The sequence below is a fragment of the Anabas testudineus genome, chromosome 22 (genome assembly GCF_900324465.2).
Source record: "Anabas testudineus chromosome 22, fAnaTes1.2, whole genome shotgun sequence".
Taxonomy (NCBI): domain Eukaryota; kingdom Metazoa; phylum Chordata; class Actinopteri; order Anabantiformes; family Anabantidae; genus Anabas; species Anabas testudineus.
In genome coordinates, this window is record NC_046630.1 from 11,582,545 (window position 1) to 11,607,358 (window position 24,814).

General features: G+C 40.2%; 2 protein-coding genes across 2 annotated transcripts; one reads left to right on the forward strand and one right to left on the reverse strand.

Annotated features, from left to right (window-relative positions):
- Positions 1 to 482: 482 nt before the first annotated feature.
- Positions 483 to 10,493, reverse strand: LOC113147931 (anthrax toxin receptor 1-like). The gene is made up of 18 exons (XM_026339271.1): positions 10,254 to 10,493; positions 8,964 to 9,035; positions 8,786 to 8,857; positions 8,563 to 8,644; positions 8,408 to 8,441; positions 8,072 to 8,151; positions 7,676 to 7,744; positions 7,492 to 7,572; positions 7,335 to 7,395; positions 7,061 to 7,159; positions 6,014 to 6,083; positions 5,754 to 5,832; positions 5,266 to 5,361; positions 5,141 to 5,182; positions 4,559 to 4,651; positions 2,917 to 3,081; positions 2,133 to 2,213; positions 483 to 1,372 (listed from the first exon to the last, which is right to left on the reverse strand). Exons 1-18 carry the CDS (start codon positions 10,430 to 10,432, stop codon positions 998 to 1,000), a joined length of 1,830 nt encoding a protein of 609 aa, XP_026195056.1. The 5' UTR covers positions 10,433 to 10,493; the 3' UTR covers positions 483 to 997.
- A 1,910-nt stretch (positions 10,494 to 12,403) lies between these two features.
- On the forward strand, positions 12,404 to 24,248 carry LOC113147930 (bone morphogenetic protein 1-like). The gene is made up of 20 exons (XM_026339270.1): positions 12,404 to 12,536; positions 16,137 to 16,247; positions 16,353 to 16,502; positions 16,625 to 16,742; positions 16,939 to 17,117; positions 17,233 to 17,338; positions 18,355 to 18,479; positions 18,611 to 18,726; positions 18,937 to 19,039; positions 19,187 to 19,303; positions 19,416 to 19,561; positions 19,814 to 20,009; positions 20,104 to 20,229; positions 21,450 to 21,613; positions 21,736 to 21,916; positions 22,383 to 22,508; positions 22,843 to 22,970; positions 23,087 to 23,300; positions 23,486 to 23,736; positions 23,825 to 24,248. Exons 1-20 carry the CDS (start codon positions 12,404 to 12,406, stop codon positions 23,957 to 23,959), a joined length of 2,925 nt encoding a protein of 974 aa, XP_026195055.1. The 3' UTR covers positions 23,960 to 24,248.
- The last annotated feature ends 566 nt before the right edge of the window (positions 24,249 to 24,814 follow it).

Genomic DNA, 24,814 nt, shown 5'->3' on the forward strand with positions numbered 1-24,814 from the left:
CCGTTTGAGCGGAGTAAACGCAGCCTGCCATTCTTACCTAATAAATCAGTGTCAGGGTGATTTTCCAGATGTCATTTCTCAGTGTTACTAACCTCTAACAGCTCCTGATAGTCAGTTTCACATGCTGCCAAAGATGTAACTCCTGTGTTTGAAGGGTTTCTTGCTGACAGTTTTACAGATTATAAGGATAATAATGACATGCTTATTTCCATGTTGATGTCTTTTGACAAGATCATAATAATGATAGAAATGATTAATTATTTTTAGATACATAAAAAAATACATTTAATTATTAGCATTTAACTGGGCTACTGTATCTGACAGCGACTCCTTTGGGATGTGTAGTATTAATTTGTGAGTTTTTTCTTCATGTGGCATGATATGTCGTAACCTGAAAACTACCATTATCCATAAGAAGCAGACGTATATGATATTTACATATATATTTGTATTTTAATGAATATTGGTTCACAAAGTATAAACTTACAGCACTTGCCAGACACACTTGCATGTATAAAACACATGACACATTTGCTGAGTCACTTCTGCAGCATTAACTCATGATCATGGTTTGTCATTGATCAATAAATCGCATTCACGAGGCTAAAGGCTAAAATGCAGCTGTATCTCACTGTAAAGCACATCAATAAGTTTGACCAATTCGTTGCATTAGGAAGGAATGTTCTAACAAATAATCATTTGCTTAGCTTCATTAGCATTTTATAGTCAAAGCTGTGCTCACTACACTAAATATTCACTTTGTAGACTTAAAAAAAGTCATAGTTCATTTTAGTTTTTGAGGAAAACAGAGTTAACTGTTGAAGGTTTTCACTGTGCAGATGTTAAATCACCAGCTGCAGCCTCATGTGGCAACACGACACAGTCAGTGTAATTCTTATTCTGTTCATACTTAAACAGAGGCACAGTGGACAGGTCTTTTCAGGTTTCTATCCTGAGCTTGGATCCTACTCCCTCACTTCTTCATTCCTCATCACTATCAGGGGTTCTCATTATTGGGGCGTGGAGGAGGACGTGATGGAGGAGGTGCTCTACAAGGAGGTGGTCCATGAGGCGGAGGAGGCAGAGAGCCAGTTGGAGACGGCGGAGCAGTGAAGGAGGTTGTGCCGGCTGGGGGCAGTGCTCTGTTTGGAGGTGGTGTGTGCGTAGGTGGGCTGGTGGGCGATTGGGGTGGAGGTGGAAGAGGGGGAAGCGTTGAAGTTGGCGAGGGGGGCATATTGAATATTTGGCTGTCGTCTGAGGACCGATGCTGGGATCTGTGGGGCAAACTGTAAATGGGTGTGGAGGGATGGTTGTAGATAGGATAGCGAGGAGCGGGATAGGATTTACTCCGGGTGAAGTTTATGCATCTACCCTGTAGTGAAGAGTAAGAAATGAACTTAATTTAATGTAAGATCCATAATTAATTATTAATCCATAAAGACAAGTAACTGTGGCGTATTCCTTATTGAAAATGTTAAATGTACTGTGGCACAGCTATTGGCAGGTTCAGAGGGGTACTGCTTTCAGCCGATGGAAAGAGGAAATTCCTCTGTCAGTGAGTGTCATGGAAGAAAACAGCATTCCTGCCAGCCCAGCCGAGCAGATGCTGGGAGCAGCATCTACTCTTAATGACTTCTACAGACAAGAGCTTTTCTCCAGACAATGCTGCCGTTGTTTTTACCTTTGTCCACTCACTCTGCCACTTGAGGTTTTCCTTGAAGTCCCTATTTTTACGATTTGAAGCAGCTTAACTAAAGTGTTTATTCTATGGAGTAATCGTTAACTGTAGATAATGTCGTGCAGACGCAATCCTGTCCACTAAAAATTGAGTTTCTATGCAACTAAACAATTTTTGTAGGTTGGCAGATAAGATGGTTCCTACTGTTTTCTTTTCATGTTGTGCCAGAGGCCATCTCTCCAAATTATCCTTTATCCTTCACTTCCAGAGCTTCGGCCAATTTTTTAACATTTGTCTGCCAAAAGTTGTCATATTTGGTTCATAATCTTTTTAAGTGCTCTTTTTGAATGCGTGCATGTGTATCTCGTTTATCCTGTCTTTTATTACTCCACAGAGGAAGTCAAAGTATCACGCCCCGTGTTTTCATTGTTCTGTAATCTCTGGCTTGTCTCACCTTGTCTCCAGGATGAGGTCGCATCACAGATACTCTGTCATACCCTTTTCTCAGGAATACACACAAAGCATCCAGTTTGCCCTGTAGACAGGTGACAAATGACAATGCACTTAGAAAATGACCAGTTAATTACTGCAGCAATTAAAAACAAAAGTAAAAGTTAATCTGTGAGCTGTGCAGCTTGTGTCTGCTCCACTTTTCCCTCTTTCCTGCATAAAAACTTTATATGGTAAAGGGACAAATAAATAAAGAATGTAGTTTGTTAGGAATAACACCCACTCAATAGATTCCATATTCAGGGGTTAGCTCAGTTCATGTCTGGTTCCTATTACCATCCACCCAGCTGATAATATGTAAGAAAACAAAACAAATGTTATTAACTATTTCCTGGTAACATATCATTCCCAGAAACATCAGTAATGAATTCTAAATTTGGTTATGAGGGATAGACTAGTATCTGTGAAAAAACTAGATTTAAAACATCTGGAGTAGGCCTCATACTGTATATTACATATGTTCCCGTTGTGTGATCCCTGTTTTGGCAGTAATGCGTAATGTATGACACCATGTGGTGGATCCTGAGTTAAGTTGAGTTGAGCTGACAGGAATTTGAAACTCAAACCAAAACAATGTCATGCAATATAAAAAAAAACCTTATATAAGCAGAATATAAACAGACATCTGGTCACAAATTCCTTAAATATAAAATAAAGACTATAAAATAAAGACATGTGACATGTGTTGTGGTCAGTGAATAAAAATGAATAAATAAATAAATGATGACCTTAATGGGAGAATACCACTTCTGTGGACGGATAGATTTGTGCATGTCGTAGTAAGACCTGAGTGGAGGAAAATCAAACTCCTGAGAAGGCATCACAACGCGAGCGTTTTTTGCTTTTTCCAGTTTGGCTCCTTCTTCAGTGGAGCCTTTATCTCCCCAACGGACCTGAGCAGAAACAGACGCTTTCAGTGCTTCGATCAGTCTCCAATCATTTCAAACATATCTGATAAAAGAAACATCACATTTGGTTTCATTAGCTAAAGAAGCTGTTTAGGATTATTTTCAGTCATGCCAGCACCAGCTGGGACAAAAATATGAAATTGCAATGAAATTGTGCTCATACATTAATTCATACTGACTTTGGTGAGCCACTGACTTTGCTCGCTTGGTATTTTTTTCTTTGGAGTATAATTAAATTTAGTTCTCTGAGATTCACAAGTAAACAGAAGTTGGCTCCCTGGGCACAAAGTTTAATTACCTCAATTGATGTCAGAAAGTTTCAGATTTTGGAGTTTACCTAAATCTCTTAGAGCACAGACATGTGCTTATGAACCTGTTTTATTATGTAAAAGTACAAAAATTCAGTAAGAGGCCCTCTGCCACAGGTATCTTATCTTAGAAAGCCAATAAAAAGCTAAAATAAATGTCAAAAACAATTCAGCAACAGCAGCTAGAGAGAAAGCAGCTCTGTGAACGCAGCTTTGGAAGTTCATTACTCAAATGTACTCCCTTGCAGCTGCCACAGTCAACTCATGAAAGCTTTAACTTGGCAGAGAAAGCACTTAAATGAAGCTGTGCATATTTTCCATAGCTCTGTTTGGAAGCGGTGCCACTTCAAGGCAAGTTCACAGCACAGACTTGCAGTCGCAGAAGCGCTTCATTTAGTGTGATTTCGGTCTCACTGGCCTTCACTCGCTTAAACAACAGACATCTGGTCCCTCTTGACTCTATGACGTGTCAGTCTCACTTCTGTTCTTCACATCTTTCAGGTGTCAAAAGCTCCAGATGTCAGACTGCTTCTTCTTATTCTAATCATCATTCAACTTTTTCTTGCTACGATTATTTTTATTTTAGCATCTCATGCTGGATTTTCACTAACTCGAGTAGCCTACCTTGGAAATGACAAACTGGCCTGTTGTGTAACAAACCACAACTGACTCATGCAAGCTTGCATGATTTAGCTGCTAATATAGTGCACACTGTGGCATCTGAGGCTTAAAACAGTCCTATTCTTTCCTTTTACCATGCATTTGGTTGATCTGTCATCGGTTTACTGGCCAGATGGCCTCAACTTAACTCTCACTGGCTCCCAGAACTAATTACAGCAACAAAGTGACTCAATGTCTTCCAACTTGGACTTGCCTACTCATCTTTTTTAAGAAATGAGTCGCTTCCTGCTTTCCTTTGTGCTCCTGCTGTACTTGTATTTGCTCCCATCTTTCAACAATTACAAACAAGCTGAGTGGTACATTCAAGATTAGTCAGGGACCTAATTCAGTTCAGATTTACAGCAGATGATCTTATTTTAATATTTTAAAGATTTCATATTACAGTATTAAAGCATTATCATTTTTATGGTTTACTGTATATATATTATAATTGATTTTGTATTGATTCAGCTACACTTTGCTATCTGGGTTACCTCCATTCTCTTGATACCACCGACTCCCCGTCCTCCATAGTACGATGCGTCCACTGTGGGCCACCTTTTCTTTGGAAAACCGTCCTCGTCATCCTAATGAAAAAAAAATTAATTCATGTTTGCAAGAATGAGTTTAGTGATTGTTTAAATAAAAATGATTGATTTTGGGTTATCAGTATTTATTTAGTTATCAGTATCAGTCCTTTCTTTTGAATGTGATATCTCAGAAATGCCTCAAGGGAATTTCTCCAAATTTGGCACAAGCATTCACTTGATGAGCTGATTAAATTTTGATAGTCAATGGTCAAGGTGGTGGTGACCTCATGTCTGCACCATTGTTGTGAGTGTACATCGGAAAATGCCTGGAGTTTCATTACATCTGGCACAAACATCCACTTGGACTCATGCATGAACCTGTTGGAATATAAGTCTGTACAGTTTTACTTGCAGTTCACTTGACAGATTGGCAGAGGGCTTCAACCGCCATGTGGTAATTCTACTTTGTTTCTCTGACAAATCCTGGTTTGCTGACATAGATGCCATTTTAGATTATTTTAATGAAGAGAAAGTCAAACAACTTACTGAGCTGTCCTCCATAACCGGTGGGGGTGGTTCATGAATGATCTGCAAACAAGAAAAACAGAGTCGTGTATTATGAGCCTCAAAGGATAGCTGGGCTGTCATAACAAACACACAACATGTCGTACCACAGTGCAGCAGAGCGGCCAGAACCACCACAGCAGCAGGATGGTGAGCAGGAGCAGCAGGATCAGAAGGGCTATGGCAACAAAGGTCCCATCAGACTAGAGGGTTAAACAGATGACAGGTTGCAACTAGTGTGAGTTGCAGTCTCTGGATACTGTGACTGTGGGCATCTTGAGATGGACAACATTACCATGTATGACATTACCACTGGATGAGTATTAACATATCAGTTACTCATATATATATCAGTTCAGAGTTGTGCTGAGGACATTGTGAAAGTTCTACAAGATCTTGTCAACTAAACGAAGCAACTAAAATATGGCAATGTGGAGTCCAGTCCTCTTTCCTTTCCTGTGTTGTTGTTCCTAATTACAGAAAATATTTAGGTGGAACAAGTTAAAGACAAAAAGACTTCTGATATTCCACCAATAACATTTACAATAGTGCGAGTTCAGCTTTCTACTATCAATACATTTTAAACTGTACTTACACAAGAGACTGCGGATATTGTGACAGAGCTTGATATGAAGCTCAGGCCATTATTCATGCTAACGTGGAGCGTGGCAGACCTGAGGAAATGTAACATGACAGCTATGTGAAATCGGTGAAGGTTTGTTTCTCTGCTAATACAGTAAATCCCTTTGTTCTCCAATTCTTCAGGTTTATAACTCAGCTGTACTGATGAATGATTAATAACATGAACTAAATTTACATCCTTGCTGGGGAACAGTGTCACTTATAAACACTTACATTCCCTCTTTTTCCAGAACAGGAGCTGGGCACAGAAGGTAGGTATCTCTCACCACCAAGGGTCTTTTCACTGAAAACAAACATTAGACCATATCAGCAGTGAAAGTGAAAGTTGTGCATAAGAAAAGGTTAATTCACATTCCCCTACCAGACTTGAAATGTCAGCAAAGTTGAGCCTCAAAATATTCTTGTTGTTATTCAATTCCTGGATTTCCTCTCCTTATGGAAAATGAAGCGAAGGAGGGAGGGCTGTGGTTTATTTACCCTGGCTGGGCGAGTGTCTAGTGTGTGCGAAGACAGTGCTCGTCCCTGATGTGATCCACATTCTCCCTCAGACATTATAGGCGCGTTGAGCGTTAAACCAGCTGATTCAAAACAGAGGATGATGGTGGTGATGGTTTTTGAGGAGGACAGGGATTTAAATCATTGGGAACCACAAAGAGCTGCTCTCCCCCACCCAGTCCTATTTGTATGGCCAAAATATTCTTGGCGCAGTCGTGTAATTGGCTGCTGAGTGCAATCCCAAAAACTGCAGCTTTCAAATTCTGTCTATTAATAGTTGAAAAATGTGTATTAATATCTGATTTCATACAGCATGTTATCTTTTATCAGTCATTAAACGGTATTATATAGATGACGGAGCATTAGTGATGTATAGTTCTTCTCTCACATTATTGACCCACATGCTAACACTCTTAACACCTACTGTACTACTTGAATGAACCACAACACCACTGGACGGAGTCAGGCTGTTCCCACATTCTTCATCCTCAGCCTAGCTAAATGACTGCTGACTGTAGCATCATATTTCCTATACAGTGGTTTGGTCATGTCATGCTCGAAATGCGGCTTTGCACTTGGTAAAGCTGTAGGACTTAAATTGATAACAATCAGCTGGAAAAAATTATATGTTTATCACTGTGAGCATCTCCCTTATCCATTTACTTTGGATTTTGTTTTTGGCTTGTTTTGGCCTTGAAAAGTGTAAAACATACCAGAAGTAAAGGTTGTTAATAAGATAAGATGATCTTTGGAGCTGGTACTTACTCAAAGTAAATGTATCATTGATGCGGAAACTGCAGAGAACTTTTTGAACATCCCGAGCATGAAGGAAACCATTTCCTTTGACTACCGCCTGGAAGGATTCTGAAGAGGGATAAAATGGACCATTTATACAATTTTTTCATTGCAGTATGTAATTATTCTTTGCAGTGCAATATATTACAATGTACACCATCACTGTAAGGCTGCAATAGCATGCCTGTATGTGACTTTGAGATGCAACATGGTGTCTAACCAAGTGTTTTAGTAGGTTATTTACCTCCTTCACAGATGCTGGAGGGCTCTACAGCCAGAATCTCAATACATGATCTTTTAAGGATCTGAAAGGGAAATAATATAATAAACTATGTTAAATGTACAGTAGATTAAATCATGTAGGAAGAATCTGGTCATAAGTGTGCTTGTGCCTTTTGTACCGAGTCTATGACGCTTTGCAGCGCCTCGAATCCATCATTCACAGGGAAGACGTGGTCTTTGCTGTCAGCTATTGTTGAAAGCTGTCGTGACATGTGAGTGAATAAATCATTATCTGTGTGATGTTTACTGATTAATTCATTCATTCACATGTTTAGTGGTTTATCTGTTGACTGATCGGTTTACCTGGGTTTCATTGAAGTCTTTTACTCCCACACAGTACACGGTGGCACCCAACTGGCGCGCTCTGCTCGCCTGATTATTAAAACAATAAACAAACAAATCACCAGTTATGCCACTGCTGGTGTTATGAAATTTACAGCTGTTAGACTAGTGGCCTCAATGAGAGCAATTTGGCCTCCAACACAACAAGCTTAGACTTTTTCTCTTTCTGCTTTATGTGATCCATTGTGAATGTACCCTGTAAGAAATGTATAATGGTTTCAGGCAGCACAGGGAAAAGTATACAGCATGTTAATGACAAATTCTGGGTTATTTGTATGTTTAACTGTTGAACAGTGTCTCATTCACTGGGATTTTTAGTTTCTAGTTGAACAATCTAATCCATTTCACACCTCTCACCTCTCTTTCTGCCATATCAAACTGATTTTCTCTCAGTTCGCCGTCTGTCAGGGCAATGATGACACTGGCTGCTCTGTAAACTGAAAGCCAGAACCACAAAAGAGCAAAAGAAAAACAGATTAAATAGCGAAACAAAATTCTCATTCACTGAAATCTGTTTTATTTTTCAAACAACAAAATAATAGGCATGGGATGGAAAGATTAGCTGTGTTTTTGCTGTTGGACCTCTCTTTTATTGATGACTCTACCATGCTTGAACCCCGTTCTGATGAATAGATAAAAATATTGCACTATGATTAACTTGATTAAGTGTAAAAAGGAAAATGTCTTACTCACCATCTCCTGTCGCGTAGTATATTTGCTCGCTGGCCTGAGAGAGAGGTTTTGAGGCGTCAGTGGCCATAAATTTAAATGAGTTCAATTTAAGGAGTTTGATGCCATAGTGTTGGTTAAGCTGGACCAGTTTCCCATTAACTTAACAGATGACTTACTCTTTGAAAACCTCTGTGCATGAAAGTGTCTCCACCTGGCTGCACCATGCGTAACTCCTCCAGTCCGGCCCGAATCTGGTCTCTGATCGTGGATGTAAACGCAGGAGAAAAAAAATGGATCTTAAACTGAAAAGCTGTGACACAAAACAGACTTAAACTAAATGCAATATATATACAGAAAAACAACCGTGGGGACTTTTGAGCGTGTCTGCGAATGTGTCACCTGTCTTCTGTTAGTGCCATGAGAGTCCTTCCCTCTGTTGAAAATACAATAAAAGACATCCGCAGCTGAGGACTGGGAAAAAGAAGAGATGACCGTCACGTTTTTAAAAGCAATTTTTCCTTTTCTATTTCTGTTTTATCTTCTGTTTGAATCCCTAACTTCTTCCGTGTAGACATACCTGATAAACTTGTGAGCCAGGTGGTCAACAAAGTAATATATCTCATTCCAGTAGTGTTGCACACTGCCGGACCTGAGAGGAGGAGAAGATTGAAAAAGTTATACAATAACTAAATGCCCTCCAGTTTCCACATTTCAACATTTGTTTTCTACCGTATATGCATCTAGACTCACTGTACGTGTGCATACATGAAGTATGAGTGTGTGTACTGTGTGTGCTGATACTGATGCTTAAGATTTCCATTGTTTATGTTCAAGTGACTTTGCTGCTAACTTGAAGAACTGAAGTGCCGCACTGTTCTGTTAGAGGTTAGGATTGAATAGAAACATTTTTAATGGCCACAGCCTCCTCTCGCACTCCTCCTCTAGCTGTGCTGCTTTTCTCCTTCTCCCTCCATTATGTTTTCATTTATCCTGTGATGCGAGTCTCAGGGCAGAGACAGCCAAAAGCTCAGGATCTCTGGAACATCTGGCTCTGATGGAGAAAGGGTTCTGCAGACTGAGGCGGAGAGCTGACGCTGGGACTGGATGTGAAGTAGAGCCGCAGTTTGACAGCAGGAATCCCTGCAGTATACTTTATCACTGAAATGAATACGCAAACACTCTGCAAATGTAGATGTCATTGTGCGAACACACTTTTTGTCAGTGATGTGTTTGTACTTCAAATCATTCATAATTGGTATGTTGATTCAAAAAAACAACTAACACAGCTGCATTGGATTTTTGATTTTTGATTGGCTCCATTAAAAGAGACTATGCAGAGCTCTGAAATGCATCCAGGAAAACATGACTGTGTGATCTGACCAACAAAACAACAACACACTGACACATGACTTGACATTATACTGTACCTCAAATCACAGACGGATTAATGGAGACAGAAAAGATTAAGTGATATTGAAAAAAAAAAGCATTAGTGACTTTGTTCCTAACAATCCCTAATGCAATGTTCCTTATTTGTCTGTGCATCAACTTCAGAGAGATGTAAAAATATCATGGCCAGATGGGTTTACTGGACTGGATCTTTGTTTTGGTCATGGTTTCAAGTTACTCACATATGATTCTTTTTGGATCCCCTACTTTTATTTTACTTGACAATATAAGCAGGAGACCAAAAGGCTACAGCCTTCCAGTTACAGTCCAGTAGCACAACTCTCAAACAAGTAGTAGTCCTTGAATATTTCCAGGCAACGAGAATGATGTTTGCACCTGTATCTCATTCTTACATATGACTCATGCATCAAGTATCAAAATCCCTTTTCTGCAATTGAGTAAAAGAGGAAGAACTCACTTGTCCAAAACAAAGTAGAGGTCAAATCCTCCATAACAAGACGACCCTGCCTCTCTCCTGTCATGGGTCTGTCCTGCACTCCCGGCCACCAGGACCACCACCAGTATGCCCAGCTCCACACCAAGCAGGACCTGCCTGCACCAGCACTGGGACATCACTCCAAACTTAGCAGAAAGCATCAGATCAACCTATTGGAGATTTCCTTTCACCTTCTGCCTCACGACTCTCTGACACAGTGAGCCATACTGAGAAGACTGATCTCCAAGGCATGAAATGCTCCCCTCTGGATCAATATCCCATCTCCACAGCAGCAGATGTGTGCTGGCAGAGGAGGAGTGAAGCTGGTGGGACTGAGTCGTCGGCTCTCTCACTCTCACACTCAATCATTTTAGCACACGGTGCCATGAGTTCAACAAAATGAGACTAAACACATCTTGCTGTGTGATTTTCGGTTTCTTTCATCTGTTTGTGTGAATGACCTTGTAGTTTTCATCACATATTTGGTCTTTCTCATACTTTTGTTTCTGTGGTTTCATCTTTCACATTTCTTGCAGGTTTGCTCAACTCTACACCTTAAACATCAGTGCCTCTTAGTGGTAAACACGTGCACCATACAGCTCACTGCCCCTGAGCATGAAATGGTCACTGAGTTTATCTACATTTAATATTGATAATTAAGATAGATGACATTTAGTGTCAGTGTGTATATGCAGGAGACAGCTTTTGTTGTTGTTTTGTCATATTCTATGCGTTGCCTGGCTGCTGTAGTGTGGAACCTACACTTCACTGAACAGTTTGTAGAGTGAACTTGTGTCCTTGCTTTAGCATTACTGAACTTTTCATTGTCAGTAAACCTTATCAGACCACAGTGCCCGATGTCTTTATGGTTTGTGTTGGTTTTAACACTCAAATAATAATAGAAGTATAATTAACCTCATTAAAACTGTGTGGCCTGACTCTGGTAAAGCCTGACTTCCTTGGTCACAAGACTTCTGCAAAGATGCTGCCTGCTGGTGTTAGCTTCACAAATAAACGGACGGACTGATCTTCTTATCTTCTTTCAATCCCTTCTTCTCCTTTGGCACAAAAAAAGTGATTAAGATTTATGTTTCTAAAATGTTGAACTGTTCCTTTAATCTGTTTCATGCAGTCATAATATTATTAGGTCTTGTATCCCCTTTGCTGTGTTTTGCATCTTGAAGACAGAAAATAGAGATTTTCAGCTACTGTTATACTGAAATTCAGTTACACTGAAGTGACAGTGGTTGGCCAAATTATGGCAGCAGTCCTCTGTGTGTGTGTGTGTGTGTGTGTGTGTGTGTGTGTGTCAGCATAAAAACCAGTTCATAGAGGCGCTGCTGTTGCTGTCGCTGCCTGCCACTGTGCAGAATTCAGCTGAAGAGCACATAAACTTTTTTTTTTTTTTTTTGGAAGTCCAATTATAATAAACAACCGAAATGCAGCAGTTTCACATCTCAGCGGTTTATGTTTTGGTTTAATTGTGATATCCAGAGATTAGATGGACAGCTGAGGAAGGCGCTTCACCCACTATACTTCACAGTGTAACTGATGGAGCCAGCAAACCTGCAGGTGGTGTATCAGCTCAAAATTCAATTCACCTGCCTGTCCTCTGTCTCAATCATCAAGTTGTAGCCAGCCTGGGATTGTGACAGTCTATTTAATCAATTAAATGCTGAGATTTTAAAATGAATAAACTGTACAGTTTGCAGCTTTTCTTCTTATTGCTCTTATTTCTAACCTACTTAGAAATGTTGTTCCATGATTATCTGTCTATGTATTTATGACATTTAACCAGGATTCAGTCAATACATTAAAACAGAGAGAGAGAGAAACAGAGAACAAGCTTTAATACTTAAATTACACCTTACATAAATGTGGGTAACTCATGTGACTGCAGGTGAAGGGAAGCACCTCTCCGGAGCATGGATGTGTGCTTTGCTGTGAACTCTGTGAGCTCTGCTCTCGGTCCTGTATGTGAGTGAATAACTGCTGCAGCATGGAGACGTGAGAAAAACGGTGCTGTGTTTATAAAATCCCACCGCCGCAGTCGAGCAACTTACTCCTCTGTTTTTTTTTTTTTCCTTCTTCTTCCTATAATAACGGACGCTTAACTTCATTTCTGTTGGATAATGGCAGTTTCTCCTGCATTTGCGTTGCTGCTGTGCGCTCTGCGCGTTTCTCTGGCGGTTGATTGGGAGTTTGTGGACACTAATTCTATCTACCTCGATGATGCAATCGACTACAAGGATCCCTGTAAAGCTGGTACAGTGCATTTTACCTTCACTGGTCTGTTTTTTCATCGTTGTGTCTGTGCAGTATGCCATTTATACAGTCGCCCTTTAGGCCCTAATTACTGTGAGGTCTGCTAATTAAAACAGACTACAACGTTTAAAAGTAAAATGTGTCTTAGTAAATGGTAAATAACTTTTAAAGACATGGGAAATGTAAGACTAAATGTGGGCTAATGCAAGTAGATACAGGCAAAACAACAACCTCTACAGTTTATTGTTAATAACCAATAACACTTATATTATAATTAATTAATAGTGGAGCAAGAACATAGATGTGATAATAGGCTGCTAACATGTTTAATGTAAGTAGAATAGCAATACCATATTATACAAACAACTGTATTACAGGTAACAGTCCCTGATTGATCATTTTGTCTTTTAGTTATACAATGACTGAAGTGGTCATATCTTTTAAAATCTCTTATATTCACAGTAACTATGAACTAAATACAGTTTAGTCAAAGTACAAAATTTGCCTCCGAAATATATTGAAGTACTGAAGCAAAATACAAGTAGTTCAGAATTGTAGTGTAATGTTTATGATTTGGTCTTGCAGCATAATCCTAGATCGGCACTAACCTAAAGACTCTGTTTCCTTAACAGTACAGTTAATATAAAGATAAATCTGACTGATGCAGACCCTGTATTAACACATTGCTGTATTGAGTGAGAACGTGCATGCGACTTTACTACAAAATCATGTGTCATTGTCCAACTCATTCTTTATTTCCACATTACTGTGCACAGGATCACCATTCTGTACTGTACTGTTTTCTTTCCACATCTTTGTGAAGGGCCTCTTTTATCATGTTATAAAATTATTATTACTAATTCATCAAAGTGCAGTCTGCTGATTTTCTAATGGCGGAATATAGCAATATACGACTTTTATTAGATGGTCATATGTGTGTAAAATACCGATCTAGTATCTGTAGATACCAAATACTGCAGTGAAATACAGTTGAGTAGTACCAGGTAGTATCTTGAAATTGATGTACTCAGGCAAATAAAATCACTTCATATTGTAAGTTTAACAGAAATATTGAATAAATCATGCTGCATTTCAACAGACACACAGGACACTGATGATACAGGATTTAAATCAGTGATCCGATTGGTTATATCTGTCTGCCATGTCTTTATAATCAGCCTTCTGATTACATGTCATCAACAGTTTTTTTTATTTTCATCTAACATGCCAAACAATTACTTTGGTTATTAAGGTGACCTCCAGCTGGTTGGGGTCCCTTTTTCACTAGTGACTTCAGAAACTTCCAAAACACAACACTCCTCTTCTCAGAGGTAGTTGCCTGGAGACTAGAGGTCATTGAGGCCGTGCCAGCGCTGTTCTCGGCTGGATGCCGGTGAAATCCCTCTGGCTTCAGGGCATGGGGTGCGCGCTGCAGGGGTGACAGTCATTTACAGTCACCCTTTGCATGAGTGAATTCACTTCAAAGGACGACACAGGGCCTGCAGTGTCTTTTCATTCGGACTTTCAAAGGTTGTTACATCACACGGCTAAATGAGCTGTTTAATGGGAAAGGATGTTCTGCTTGACTAGTACAATACGAGACCTGGATTTATGTTGTATGTTTATGATGTAAATTTAGAATAATAGACATAAAGATTAATAGGATGTACATTTAGAAAAATAGAAACAACATTTCAATATGAAATATTGAAAAGTATGTGTGTGTCACAGTATACCTACCAAAACACTAACATAAACTGTAGTTCCAATGTAGCAAGCACACTCTTCCAATCTGATAAACCCCAATGTAATAATAGAAAAGATGTATTGCCTTGGAGTAGGAAGCAGCTTCCAGCCTATTACGCAGATTCATAGGCTATTTCTGAAAAGGGGGATTAATAATTTCACATTTTCTGACTTCTGAGAAATTTAGATTTAAAAAATCTTCCACTTTTCAAAATTAGTTCCAGTATCAAGAGTACTCCCATCATCAATTTTAGAATCATTACTTGAAATTTTTATTACTTTGTATTTGTATTAAATATATTACCCTTTGCTGTGTCATTAGAAGGCATAATATTTTTTTCCACAGTTATGCTGATGACACTCTGGTCTACGTAGATGTGTTTCTTGATGACACCAGTCTCTCTTTAACAGTTATTTACCATTTGAAAGACATTTCTGAAGTGTCAACACAGAGATGATCTAAAAATTACAGTTTAAAATGATTTTGTTATTATTTATATATTATTATGATATTATTAAAGATTGATAATAATTATTTATTATTATATGGTCTTGCACTACACTGTGTATTACAGTTTTTTTCAAGAACCAGCAAGACCCTTAGATCCTCTGGTTTTTCTCTTTTAGCTTTAACAAAATGCAGAAAAACCTGTGGTGGTGTGGCTTACAGCCAATATCAGTATCTGTTTGTTAAACATGATCAGAACCAACTTTGGGCCTTGTACTAAAGATAAGATTAATGTTAGGGAACTCCATGTGGCTGAACACACACACACACAGAACAAACAGTATTCCTTAAAGGCGCAGTGAGTAATCACAGTCCTGCCGGTTCGTCACAAGCGCACAAAACAATACTAGACTTGGATGATTTGACAGGTAGATAAATGTCTTTATTCTATATAGTAAAGCTGCTAAGTGATGCACTACATCCCTTATCAGGTACAGTACGTAGAGGTCTTTGCTCCCATGTACATGACTTCATACCTGGGTTAATCAGTTGCTGATATAAGAGGTGACTGCTGTAGAAAAGGAAGCGCTGCACTTTAGGAAACTAAGCAACACCTGAACTTAAAAAACTAATGTATCAGGGTTAGTTTAACTGTTCTGCCAAATGTCATATCTGTATTTTATCAGACATATTATATCCCTGCTTATTGACCAAAGCATTCCACTACAGGAAAGTTGTCTATATTTCAGAAAGAATGCATCTATGCAGACATCATTCACAGGCCACTCCTGAGATAACGCACAGTTTGCAAAGTCCAGCCTGGTGCACAGATCTGTAAAGTATTCAGTTCTCCTCTTCATTCTTCAACTTAGCCCAGAGGCTGGACAGTCTACTAATATGTTTCACTTAGTGTGCAGGGCAGACTGTATTCAGGAGTGCTGTTTGCTGATCAAACAGACACAAAGAGTCTGTTCAGGACATGGACAAGCAGACCCTGCAGTGGGTGATAATGATACAAAAAGAAATAGTAAAGTAGTTAAAAGTTTGCATATTTTTCTCAGACCTTTATGAGTTTCCTCCCACCACCCAGAGACAGAAGCTGGGTTAATTGGTGACTCTGAATTGCTTGATTGGTGTGATTGTGATTGTGAATGGTTATATGTCTGTGTGTGCCACCCAGTGACAGCTGTAAAAGGCTCCAGCACCCCCACAACATGATAAGTAGTAGATATTATTGGTGCCTATCTCATCTGTTTAGCACATTATCATTAATTCATGTGTAAATAGCAGAATATAGAATAGCAGCATATATTTTTATTACTGACATTCCTCCTCAGTTCATTGTTGGATTTTTAATATTTCAGTTTTATACCATTTATCTGTGCTTTCATCTGACTGCCCTACAGCTGCCTTTTTGGGAGATATTGCTCTGGATGAAGATGACTTGCACATTTTCAAACAGACCCACAGCACTGAAGGTTCACAGCACTTTGTCCACATCAACCAAAGAGATTCAGGTATGAAACGCAAGAATACGTTTAGTAATACAAACATATTCGGACCTTTTTGCAATTAAATAAAGGGATAATAATCAATGCAGATTTCCTGCGCTACTGTTACAGTTAACAGTTCCACTTCCAATGGGAGTGTCAATAACAACAGAGCTGCCGTCAGGCAGAGTATCCATCGTGTGAGGAGAGCAGCCACCTCCAGACCTGAGCGAGTGTGGCCAGACGGCATCATCCCTTATGTCATCAGCGGGAATTTTAGTGGTGAGTTCTGAAGGAAGTCATTATATCTTTTATTTGTTCTTTTTGTAGAGCAGCGTGCTTTATTCTGTACAGCCAGAGTGTGGTTTTGACATCCTGAACTCTAATTCAGAGTTTCCTTTCAGGCAGTCAGCGAGCCATTTTCCGTCAGGCGATGCGTCACTGGGAGAAACACACTTGTGTAACATTCACTGAGAGGACGACTGAAGAAAGCTACATTGTTTTCACCTACAGACCTTGTGGGTCAGTCGGGAGTTCATTATCTATTTCTGATTTTAAGAAAGGTTTTTAGGCTTATATGTTTAATTGATTAACGTATTTTTATCAGCATACACATACCACATACGTTATAGTATACTTGTAAATACAGCAGTCATTCAGCAAAGAGTTCAGTGTGTGTGTAGTGGGGTGTGGACCTCAACAGTGTTACCTCCTGCAGGTGTTGCTCTTACGTGGGGAGAAGAGGCGGCGGCCCCCAGGCCATTTCCATAGGAAAGAACTGCGACAAGTTTGGCATTGTGGTGCATGAGCTCGGCCACGTGATCGGCTTCTGGCATGAACACACACGTCCGGACCGTGACGAGCACGTAAGCATCATCAGAGACAACATCCAATCAGGTATTGTAACTACTGTGACATTGCTGTTAATAAATGTAAATGAGGTATGTGTGTACACTGACCTTCCACATGTTTCCACTCACCTGTAGCCTGTTGACTGTATGTATATGAATAGATCAGGAATATAACTTCCTGAAGATGGAACCAGGCGAGGTTGACTCACTCGGAGAGGTATACGACTTCGGCAGCATCATGCATTACGCAAGGAATACATTTTCCAGGTTGGTGTATGATGCTCTTATCCTTGACATTTTCACTCTCAAAGTTATGAAGAGCTTTTTTCTGAGCTTTTCCCCACCTTCCTGAGCACATTTGTTTATTTATTTATTTTATTTAGAGCTTTATGTGATATTTCCAGAGGGATTATTACTACGTCATTAAGTCTGTGTCAATTTTTGGATAAATTATTTGCTCAATAATCTAATTGTTGAGTATCGATGACTCATATTCTGTGTTGTTGAACTGTTTATAGGACCAGGCCATCATCATCAGCTCTTTTCCTCCAACATCCTTAATCAGTGTGTTGCCGCCTTGACATTTCTGAATTTTTGAGTTTGAGATTATGACATTGAGTCATTTAGAGAAGTCAGCATCAAGACGCCGACTTGTGTGTCCCATTGCTCTGCTCTGGTAAACATACTCCATAGGAAACATTAGGGGAGTTTAATCCTGTATTGTCACAGAAATGGTTTCACACTAGTTTCCTTTTCATTTGTGTCTCGTGCATGCTGTTTTCCTGTTGCTTTTCGCTGTACTTTGTTTTATTTGATTGTTGTTGTTGTTGTTGTTTTACCTCCGTCACTGCTTTGCAGGTCTGGGTCATGGAGCCAAGCCAAGGTAAATAAAAGCCTGGCAGTTCAGGCTTTGTTGAACAATTTGGACTAGAGTGGCCTTTTTCTCTGGCATTCAGGAGCAGGCTCCACTGAGCCGGCTGGCACCGGGAAAAGGCCCCATTCAGAGTGCTCTGTTTGCACATGCCTGTCATTCATGGGTGCATCACCATGGGAACTGAACAAGAGCAAGCTCCAACCCCAGTGAGAGATTATCAGAATCAATAAAGTATCAAGGTGTTAAACAAGACCTGAAAAAATCCTGCACTCTAATCAGTGGTTCTGTTTGAACTCGTGAAAACCACAGTTACCTGCACGTCGGTGTAGTGTAGCCGCGTGCTGTCGCCAAACTTTGCTGTTCTCTCAGAATGAACCTCTCAACCTCATTTGTGATTTGTCTGAAACAGAGGAATCTTCTTAGACACAATCTTGCCCCGGTATGATGTCAATGGAGTCAGGCCACCTATTGGACAGAGGACAAAGCTTAGCAAAGGGGACATTGCACAAGCTCGCAAACTCTACAAATGTGCAAGTAAGGTGCATTTCATGTGTAGAAAACATTATTTTTAGTGGTTTTAAACTTCAGTGAGTAGTTCTTTAATGTTATTTCTCTGGTCTATCATGGCAGTACAATGATGATGTTGTGCTGTGCGTTTGTGACAGAATGTGGGGACAGCCTGCAGGAGAGCACCGGAAACTTCTCTTCTCCTGGTTTCCCCAATGGATACTCAGCGTACGCTCACTGTGTGTGGAGGATTTCTGTTACTCCTGGAGAGAAGGTGGGAAATTAAAGAAGCTAACTGAGAGTTAAGAACGCATTTTTGTACATACGACAATATAATATCAGCTAACAGAACATTAGTCCAACATGTTTCGCTTATTGGAACAAACAGAAGCTGTGTTGTGATGTGTTGATGTTCTTCTTCGTGTTACATAGGTACAACCGTCATCTGTCACTTTGTCCCTCTCTGTTACTTTGTTCGTCACAGATTGTTCTGAATTTTACTTCCATGGATCTCTTCAGGAGCCACTTGTGTTGGTACGACCACGTGGAGGTCCGAGACGGGTTCTGGAGAAAAGCTCCTCTGAAAGGTCTTTAACTGTGATTTATATTAGACACAATACTCCACTGAGGCTCATCCAGAAACCTGTTGTTAACATGATACCTGTGTTATACATTCACTGCTAAGCAGTACTTACTGACAGGTAATGTCATTATCCCCTCATGTATTCTGGCAGGCCGTTTCTGTGGAGACACACTTCCAGATCCAATCGTCTCTACTGACAATCAACTGTGGATTGAATTCAGAAGCAGCAGCAGCTGGGTGGGCAAAGGCTTTTCAGCTGTTTATGAAGGTACACCCTTACAATGCAGTTATTTTCACAGGTGAAGGTATAAATATACAGTAGAAAGCAAGGTCTGGATCAGACAAACTACAAATAATCTCATTTCTCACCCCCTGTGCAGCCATCTGTGGGGGAGAGGTGAAGCGGGAAAGTGGCCAGATCCAGTCTCCCAATTATCCTGATGACTATCAGTCCAAAAAAGTGTGTGTGTGGAAAATTACAGTAACAGAGGGTTTTGAAGTTGGCCTCTCGTTCCAGTCATTTGAGGTAAGATCACCTTTTATTATTTATTGTTACAATTAAACATCTCTGGTGAGAAAGGTTCAGATTGGTTGAATATTTCATGTTATTGAGTGCTGCATGATTGCTGGTGCACAGGAAAAAAAGCATGTGGATTTTAGTCTCATATTATTTTATCTGATACGTCTCTGTGTTAAAAAAATATTGAGCCGTGAAACTGATATGAGACAGGAGTATTACATTTTAATAGCTCTGTCATTTCTGTCTGTCTGACCGCAGATTGAAAGACACGACAGCTGTGCCTACGATTATGTGGAGGTGAGGGATGGCAGTTCAGAGAGCAGCCCGCTGCTCGGACGTTTCTGTGGCTATGACAAACCGGACGATATCAAAAGCAGCTCCAACCATCTCTGGCTGAAGTTTGTGTCTGACGGATCCGTCAACAAAGCAGGGTTTGCAGCAAACTTTTTTAAAGGTCAGTCGTTTCTGTTGCCTGCAATACCAAAATAACTTTGTTAGCACATTTTATGCAGCCCATAAGACTATTTCTGTGATTTTTCATTTGCCAGAGATTGATGAGTGCTCCAGACCTGACAACGGTCACTGCAAGCAGCGCTGTCTGAACACACTGGGGAGCTACAGATGTGCCTGCGACCCGGGATATGAGCTGGCAGCTGACAGACACAGCTGTGACAGTGAGTGCACAAACTAAGTACCCAACATTGGAGTGAGCTGCAGTCCACTGCTGCCCTCCAGTGGATACTTCTCTCACTACAACATCTAAACAGGAATCACAGCTGGGTTTTGTGGACCCCACTCTTCTTCAAATTCAAACATTCATAATAATGTGTCTAACTTTCCCAGTGCAGAGCAGTTCAGACATTAACAGCAGGAATTCATGAATGAAATAGGTACGCTTTGCACACTCCTGACCTTCTAGCAGTCAAACTAAATTCCTTGCGCCTTATCTACTTGAAGAATTTGTGAACTTGAAACATTTATCTTTCTACTGCAAAAACAAGACACTGTGTTATTGTGTTGGATGTTCACATAAAAATCCAGACCAAGTGTCAAATATAAAAGGACTAACTACTACTACTACTACTACACACACACACACACACACACACACACACTCCCATTTGCAGTCAGTCATCTTGATTGCACTGCCTCTGTTCACCCACACACACCTGAATTCAGGCAATAATCAGGTGACTAGCATCTATACCAGACACTTGTACTCATTCGTTGCCAGTGCCTCAGTGTTTAAGCCTTTTAACCCTGTTTCCAGTGTTTCTTCCTGTTAGTGTTTTCCCCAGTTCCTTGGTTGTTTTTTGAACTTTCACTTGATTTAAGAAATCTGCCCTCTGTCTGGTCCCTATTGAGAAATTGAACCTAAACCTCAAACTGAAGATGACATAGATGTTTACTTTATTTCATCATCTATTAGGCGATTAAATCAGTGACTGGGAAGTGTTAGGTCTGATAAGAAACGTTCTATACTGTTTATGCTATTTTAATGTGTTGCATTGATTCACGTAACACACCAGAGCTGTTGCTCCAGTTTAGTTGATCTCAACCTGAAGATTGAGTTACTGCTAGTTTCCTCTTCTACCACAAGAGGACAGTAGTCCCTGACTGAAACTTCACTGAGAGCCATGAAAATCCATTACAGCATTGGTTTGATTAAGCTAAACAATTGCCTTGTTTGTTTTGTTTGTTTTTAATGAAACGTCTGTTCTGCAAATTTTTCATTATCTACACTATAATTTCCTATTATATCATTCGACCTTTGTTTTTTCTTATTTATTTTTTTCACAAGACTCCAAAAACTCACATATGGTTATGTGATTGATGTCATGCAAATGTTTTCTTTCACACTTCTACCACTCAAATTAGTGCTTTGTCCTACCAGCAGCTGCCTGTGGCGGGTTCATCACCAAGCTGAATGGTTCCCTCACCACCCCCGGCTGGCCCAAAGAGTACCCACCCAACAAGAACTGTGTGTGGCAGCTGGTGGCGCCCATTCAGTATCGCGTGACTCTGGTGTTCGATGCGTTCGAGACTGAAGGGAATGACGTAGGTTATGTACAGTGTTCTGAATAATGCAGTTGTACTGCAGAGGTTTTATCATATGGTCTGCTCAAACAGTTCTTCTCTAGCCCCAGTATTAAATAGAACTGTGTAATGTTTGTCATCAGGTGTGTAAATATGATTATGTGGAGGTGCGCAGTGGTTTGAGCTCAGACTCAAAGCTTCATGGGAAGTTCTGTGGGGCAGAGAAACCTGAGGTCATCACCTCCCAACACAACAGCATGAGGATTGAGTTCAAGTCTGATAACACCGTCTCCAAGAGGGGCTTCAAGGCTCATTTCTTCTCTGGTAAGATGTTATGAGCAAATGTTAACATTTCCAGGAGGTGCTGAGGAAGTAGAATTTCCTGTAGACGGATGTCCAGATGCAATTAAGTAGCGTGATCTGTAGAAGTGTTTTGATGACGGCATCTTTTTCATTTCAATTTGACCTTTAATCTGTACTGAACAGGTGCTTTTACTCTCTGAAAACAATATTCACACTCATTTCATCTGTTCCCTTGTGTGATTAGAAAAAACTGGGCTTTTAAAAAATATTAATATATACCATACCTTGGAGATGACCTAAGACATGATGCAGGGATGTTGTTTGTGTTTCATGCAGCAAATTCTTCATTCAAGAAAACAGAAATGCTTTGTGTCTGGGGCTAAAACGTTAACTCAATATGTTCTGCAGGTTTCCTTCAGCCTATTGTGACAGATTCACATGTCGTGCAAAGCAATATTGAATTTAAATTCTTTAAATATCTCAACAGATATAGATGAGTGCTCGAAAGAAAATGGAGGCTGCCAGCATGAATGTGTGAACACCTTTGGAAGCTACAGCTGTCAATGTCGCAGCGGCTTCATGCTGCATGATAACAAGCACGACTGTAAGGAAGGTACTGTACGTCAGGTGACTCTGCTGGGATATTGTGATTGTGGGCATAAAGCCATCAGATGATAGTAATTGGGTCTTAACTTTCCTATCGTGACTTGTAACCACAGCCCTTCCTGCAGACAGTCTTCATAGAAACTACTTGTATAGTCTCCGTGCCCCAGTGAAAACTGTACACATAGAGAAAATCTAGGATAAAGCTTTACTTTCAATGCATTTGGATGTTATTTTCCAAGCAAATGCCCCAGAGAGGTCTCGTGTCGAAAAAAAGGAAATGATGTGAGTGCTCTGAGATGCAGCTTTCATTGTTTCGTTGTTTTTGTTTTGTTTTTTTCCAGCGGGATGTGATATTGTTATAAACAGTGTATCGGGCATAATCAGCAGCCCCAACTGGCCGGATGAATATCCCAGCAAGAAGGTCTGCACCTGGTCTCTGTCCACGACCCCAGGTCATCGAATCAAACTTGTATGTCAGTGAATGTTTTTTTCATTTAAACTGAACGTTGTGACCCAGATTTCAAACTTAGAAAGCAATAAGAAACTTCTTTAAAGTCATTCACAGCTTTTAAAAATGACTTTCAGGTTTTCACTGAGATCGACATGGAGGCTCACGTGGAGTGTGCTTACGACCATCTGGAGATCTACGACGGGCAAGATGCCCGTGCCCCGAGTCTAGGACGTGTCTGCGGCACCAAGAAGCCTTCTCCAGTTGTCTCCAGTGACAACAAAATGTTCCTGCATTTTTTCTCTGACAACTCAGTGCAGAAGAGAGGCTTTGAAACTTCATATAAAGCTGGTGGGCAAAATGGTCATAAAGTTATTGCTCTGCTACCAAAAAAGTCTAAAAATGTTAGAATCCTAAATGTGACATTTCTACTATGGGTTTGTTTTATGTTGTGAAAGAAAGCTGCACTTTTTTTTCCCCTCACTTATACGAGTTCCTCTTTTTGACCCTCTAATTTTGTGGTTGTGAATTCCCAGAATGTGGAGGAAACCTTAATGCCGAGGTCAAGACAAAAGATCTGTACTCTCATGCACAGTTTGGAGACAACAACTACCCCAGTGGCTCTGACTGCCTGTGGGTGGTCACCGCTGAGAAGGGCTACGGAGTGGAGGTCATCTTCCAAGTGTTTGAGATCGAAGAGGAGGCAGACTGCGGGTATGATTACGTGGAGCTATACGATGGCGCTGACATCAAGTCTCCGCGGCTGGGAAGATACTGCGGATCTGGGGTAACGCTAAAAATATCCGTCCTCTGCAGTAAACACTAGTTAAGCAAAATTATTCTTGCAAAACCTTCATTTTGTCTCTTCTTTGCAGACTCCAGAGGAGGTCTACTCAGCTGGAGACGCCATAGTTTTAAAGTTTCACTCAGATGACAGCATCAATAAAAAAGGCTTTCATGTTCGCTACACAAGCACAAAGTTCCAGGACACATTACACGCAAGCAAGTGACTGTCTAACCCTACTCCTAAACCTAAAAGGAGACTTCGCCCCTAACATTTGGTCGGACACACCCATTTCCAGATGAGCAGTGAATGCATGGATTGATACCACAGACACCAACCCACATACTTTACATTCATTTTTCAATCTGTTCTGAAGCCATGCAGTGAAATTATATCTTCCTCTGCTGCTCTGCACCATGAAAGGCAAGACTAGTTTGAAATAAATATTTTAAGTAAACTCAGTCACACCATCTGTATTGAGCTGAATACATCTCAGCACTGAGTTAAGATATAAAATGTACATATTGTGGTATACTGTAGTTTGTCTTGTTTTTTAATCACAATATCAATTGTGTCACTTTTTGCTGTCTGAGGTTGAAAGATTGATCACTTCTAATGAATGTTACGCACTTTCTCTTATATTACATGACAAATGTACACAATGATCATGGTAAACAGGAAGAACCTATGTATGTTATTTAATACACTTTCTGACCTGTCCCTTCCAGGACATTAATGTTACCTCACGGTACAGTTTGATTCTGATTTGCACTTTGATTTGTGTTAATTCAGATTCTCATGCAACACAATGGTTCTGCAATGGACAAAATTAGCATCACATGCTGAATTTGTTAACTTGCTGCTGTGATGTTGGGTGTTGTCACAGATGCAAAAGATAACATTTGTTACCACTCTCAAAATCAGGGGGTTTGGCAGAGAACTTTAAACCAGACAGGACACTTGCGTGGCCTTAAAATTCAATAAATACATTACATTTGAGGCAGCTCCCTCCCTCATGCAACATTTTTCACAAAAGGCAAAGCAGGTTTGCTAACTTTTGGCTTTCTTCATCTCCATCCTT

Bases quoted from the DNA above. Each gene is read 5' to 3' on its own strand.
- LOC113147930 (XM_026339270.1), top strand. From the start codon at position 12,404: ATGGCAGTTTCTCCTGCATTTGCGTTGCTGCTGTGCGCTCTGCGCGTT. The intron at 12,537-16,136 runs GTACAGTGCATT...ACTGCCCTACAG, and splicing joins CAAGGATCCCTGTAAAGCTG to CTGCCTTTTTGGGAGATATT. The intron at 20,010-20,103 runs GTCAGTCGTTTC...TTCATTTGCCAG, and splicing joins TGCAGCAAACTTTTTTAAAG to AGATTGATGAGTGCTCCAGA.
- LOC113147931 (XM_026339271.1), bottom strand. From the start codon at position 10,432: ATGCTTTCTGCTAAGTTTGGAGTGATGTCCCAGTGCTGGTGCAGGCAG. The intron at 8,858-8,963 runs GTATGTCTACAC...TCTTTTTCCCAG, and splicing joins CTGGCTCACAAGTTTATCAG to TCCTCAGCTGCGGATGTCTT. The intron at 6,084-7,060 runs GTAAGTACCAGC...GTTTGTTTTCAG, and splicing joins CAATGATACATTTACTTTGA to TGAAAAGACCCTTGGTGGTG.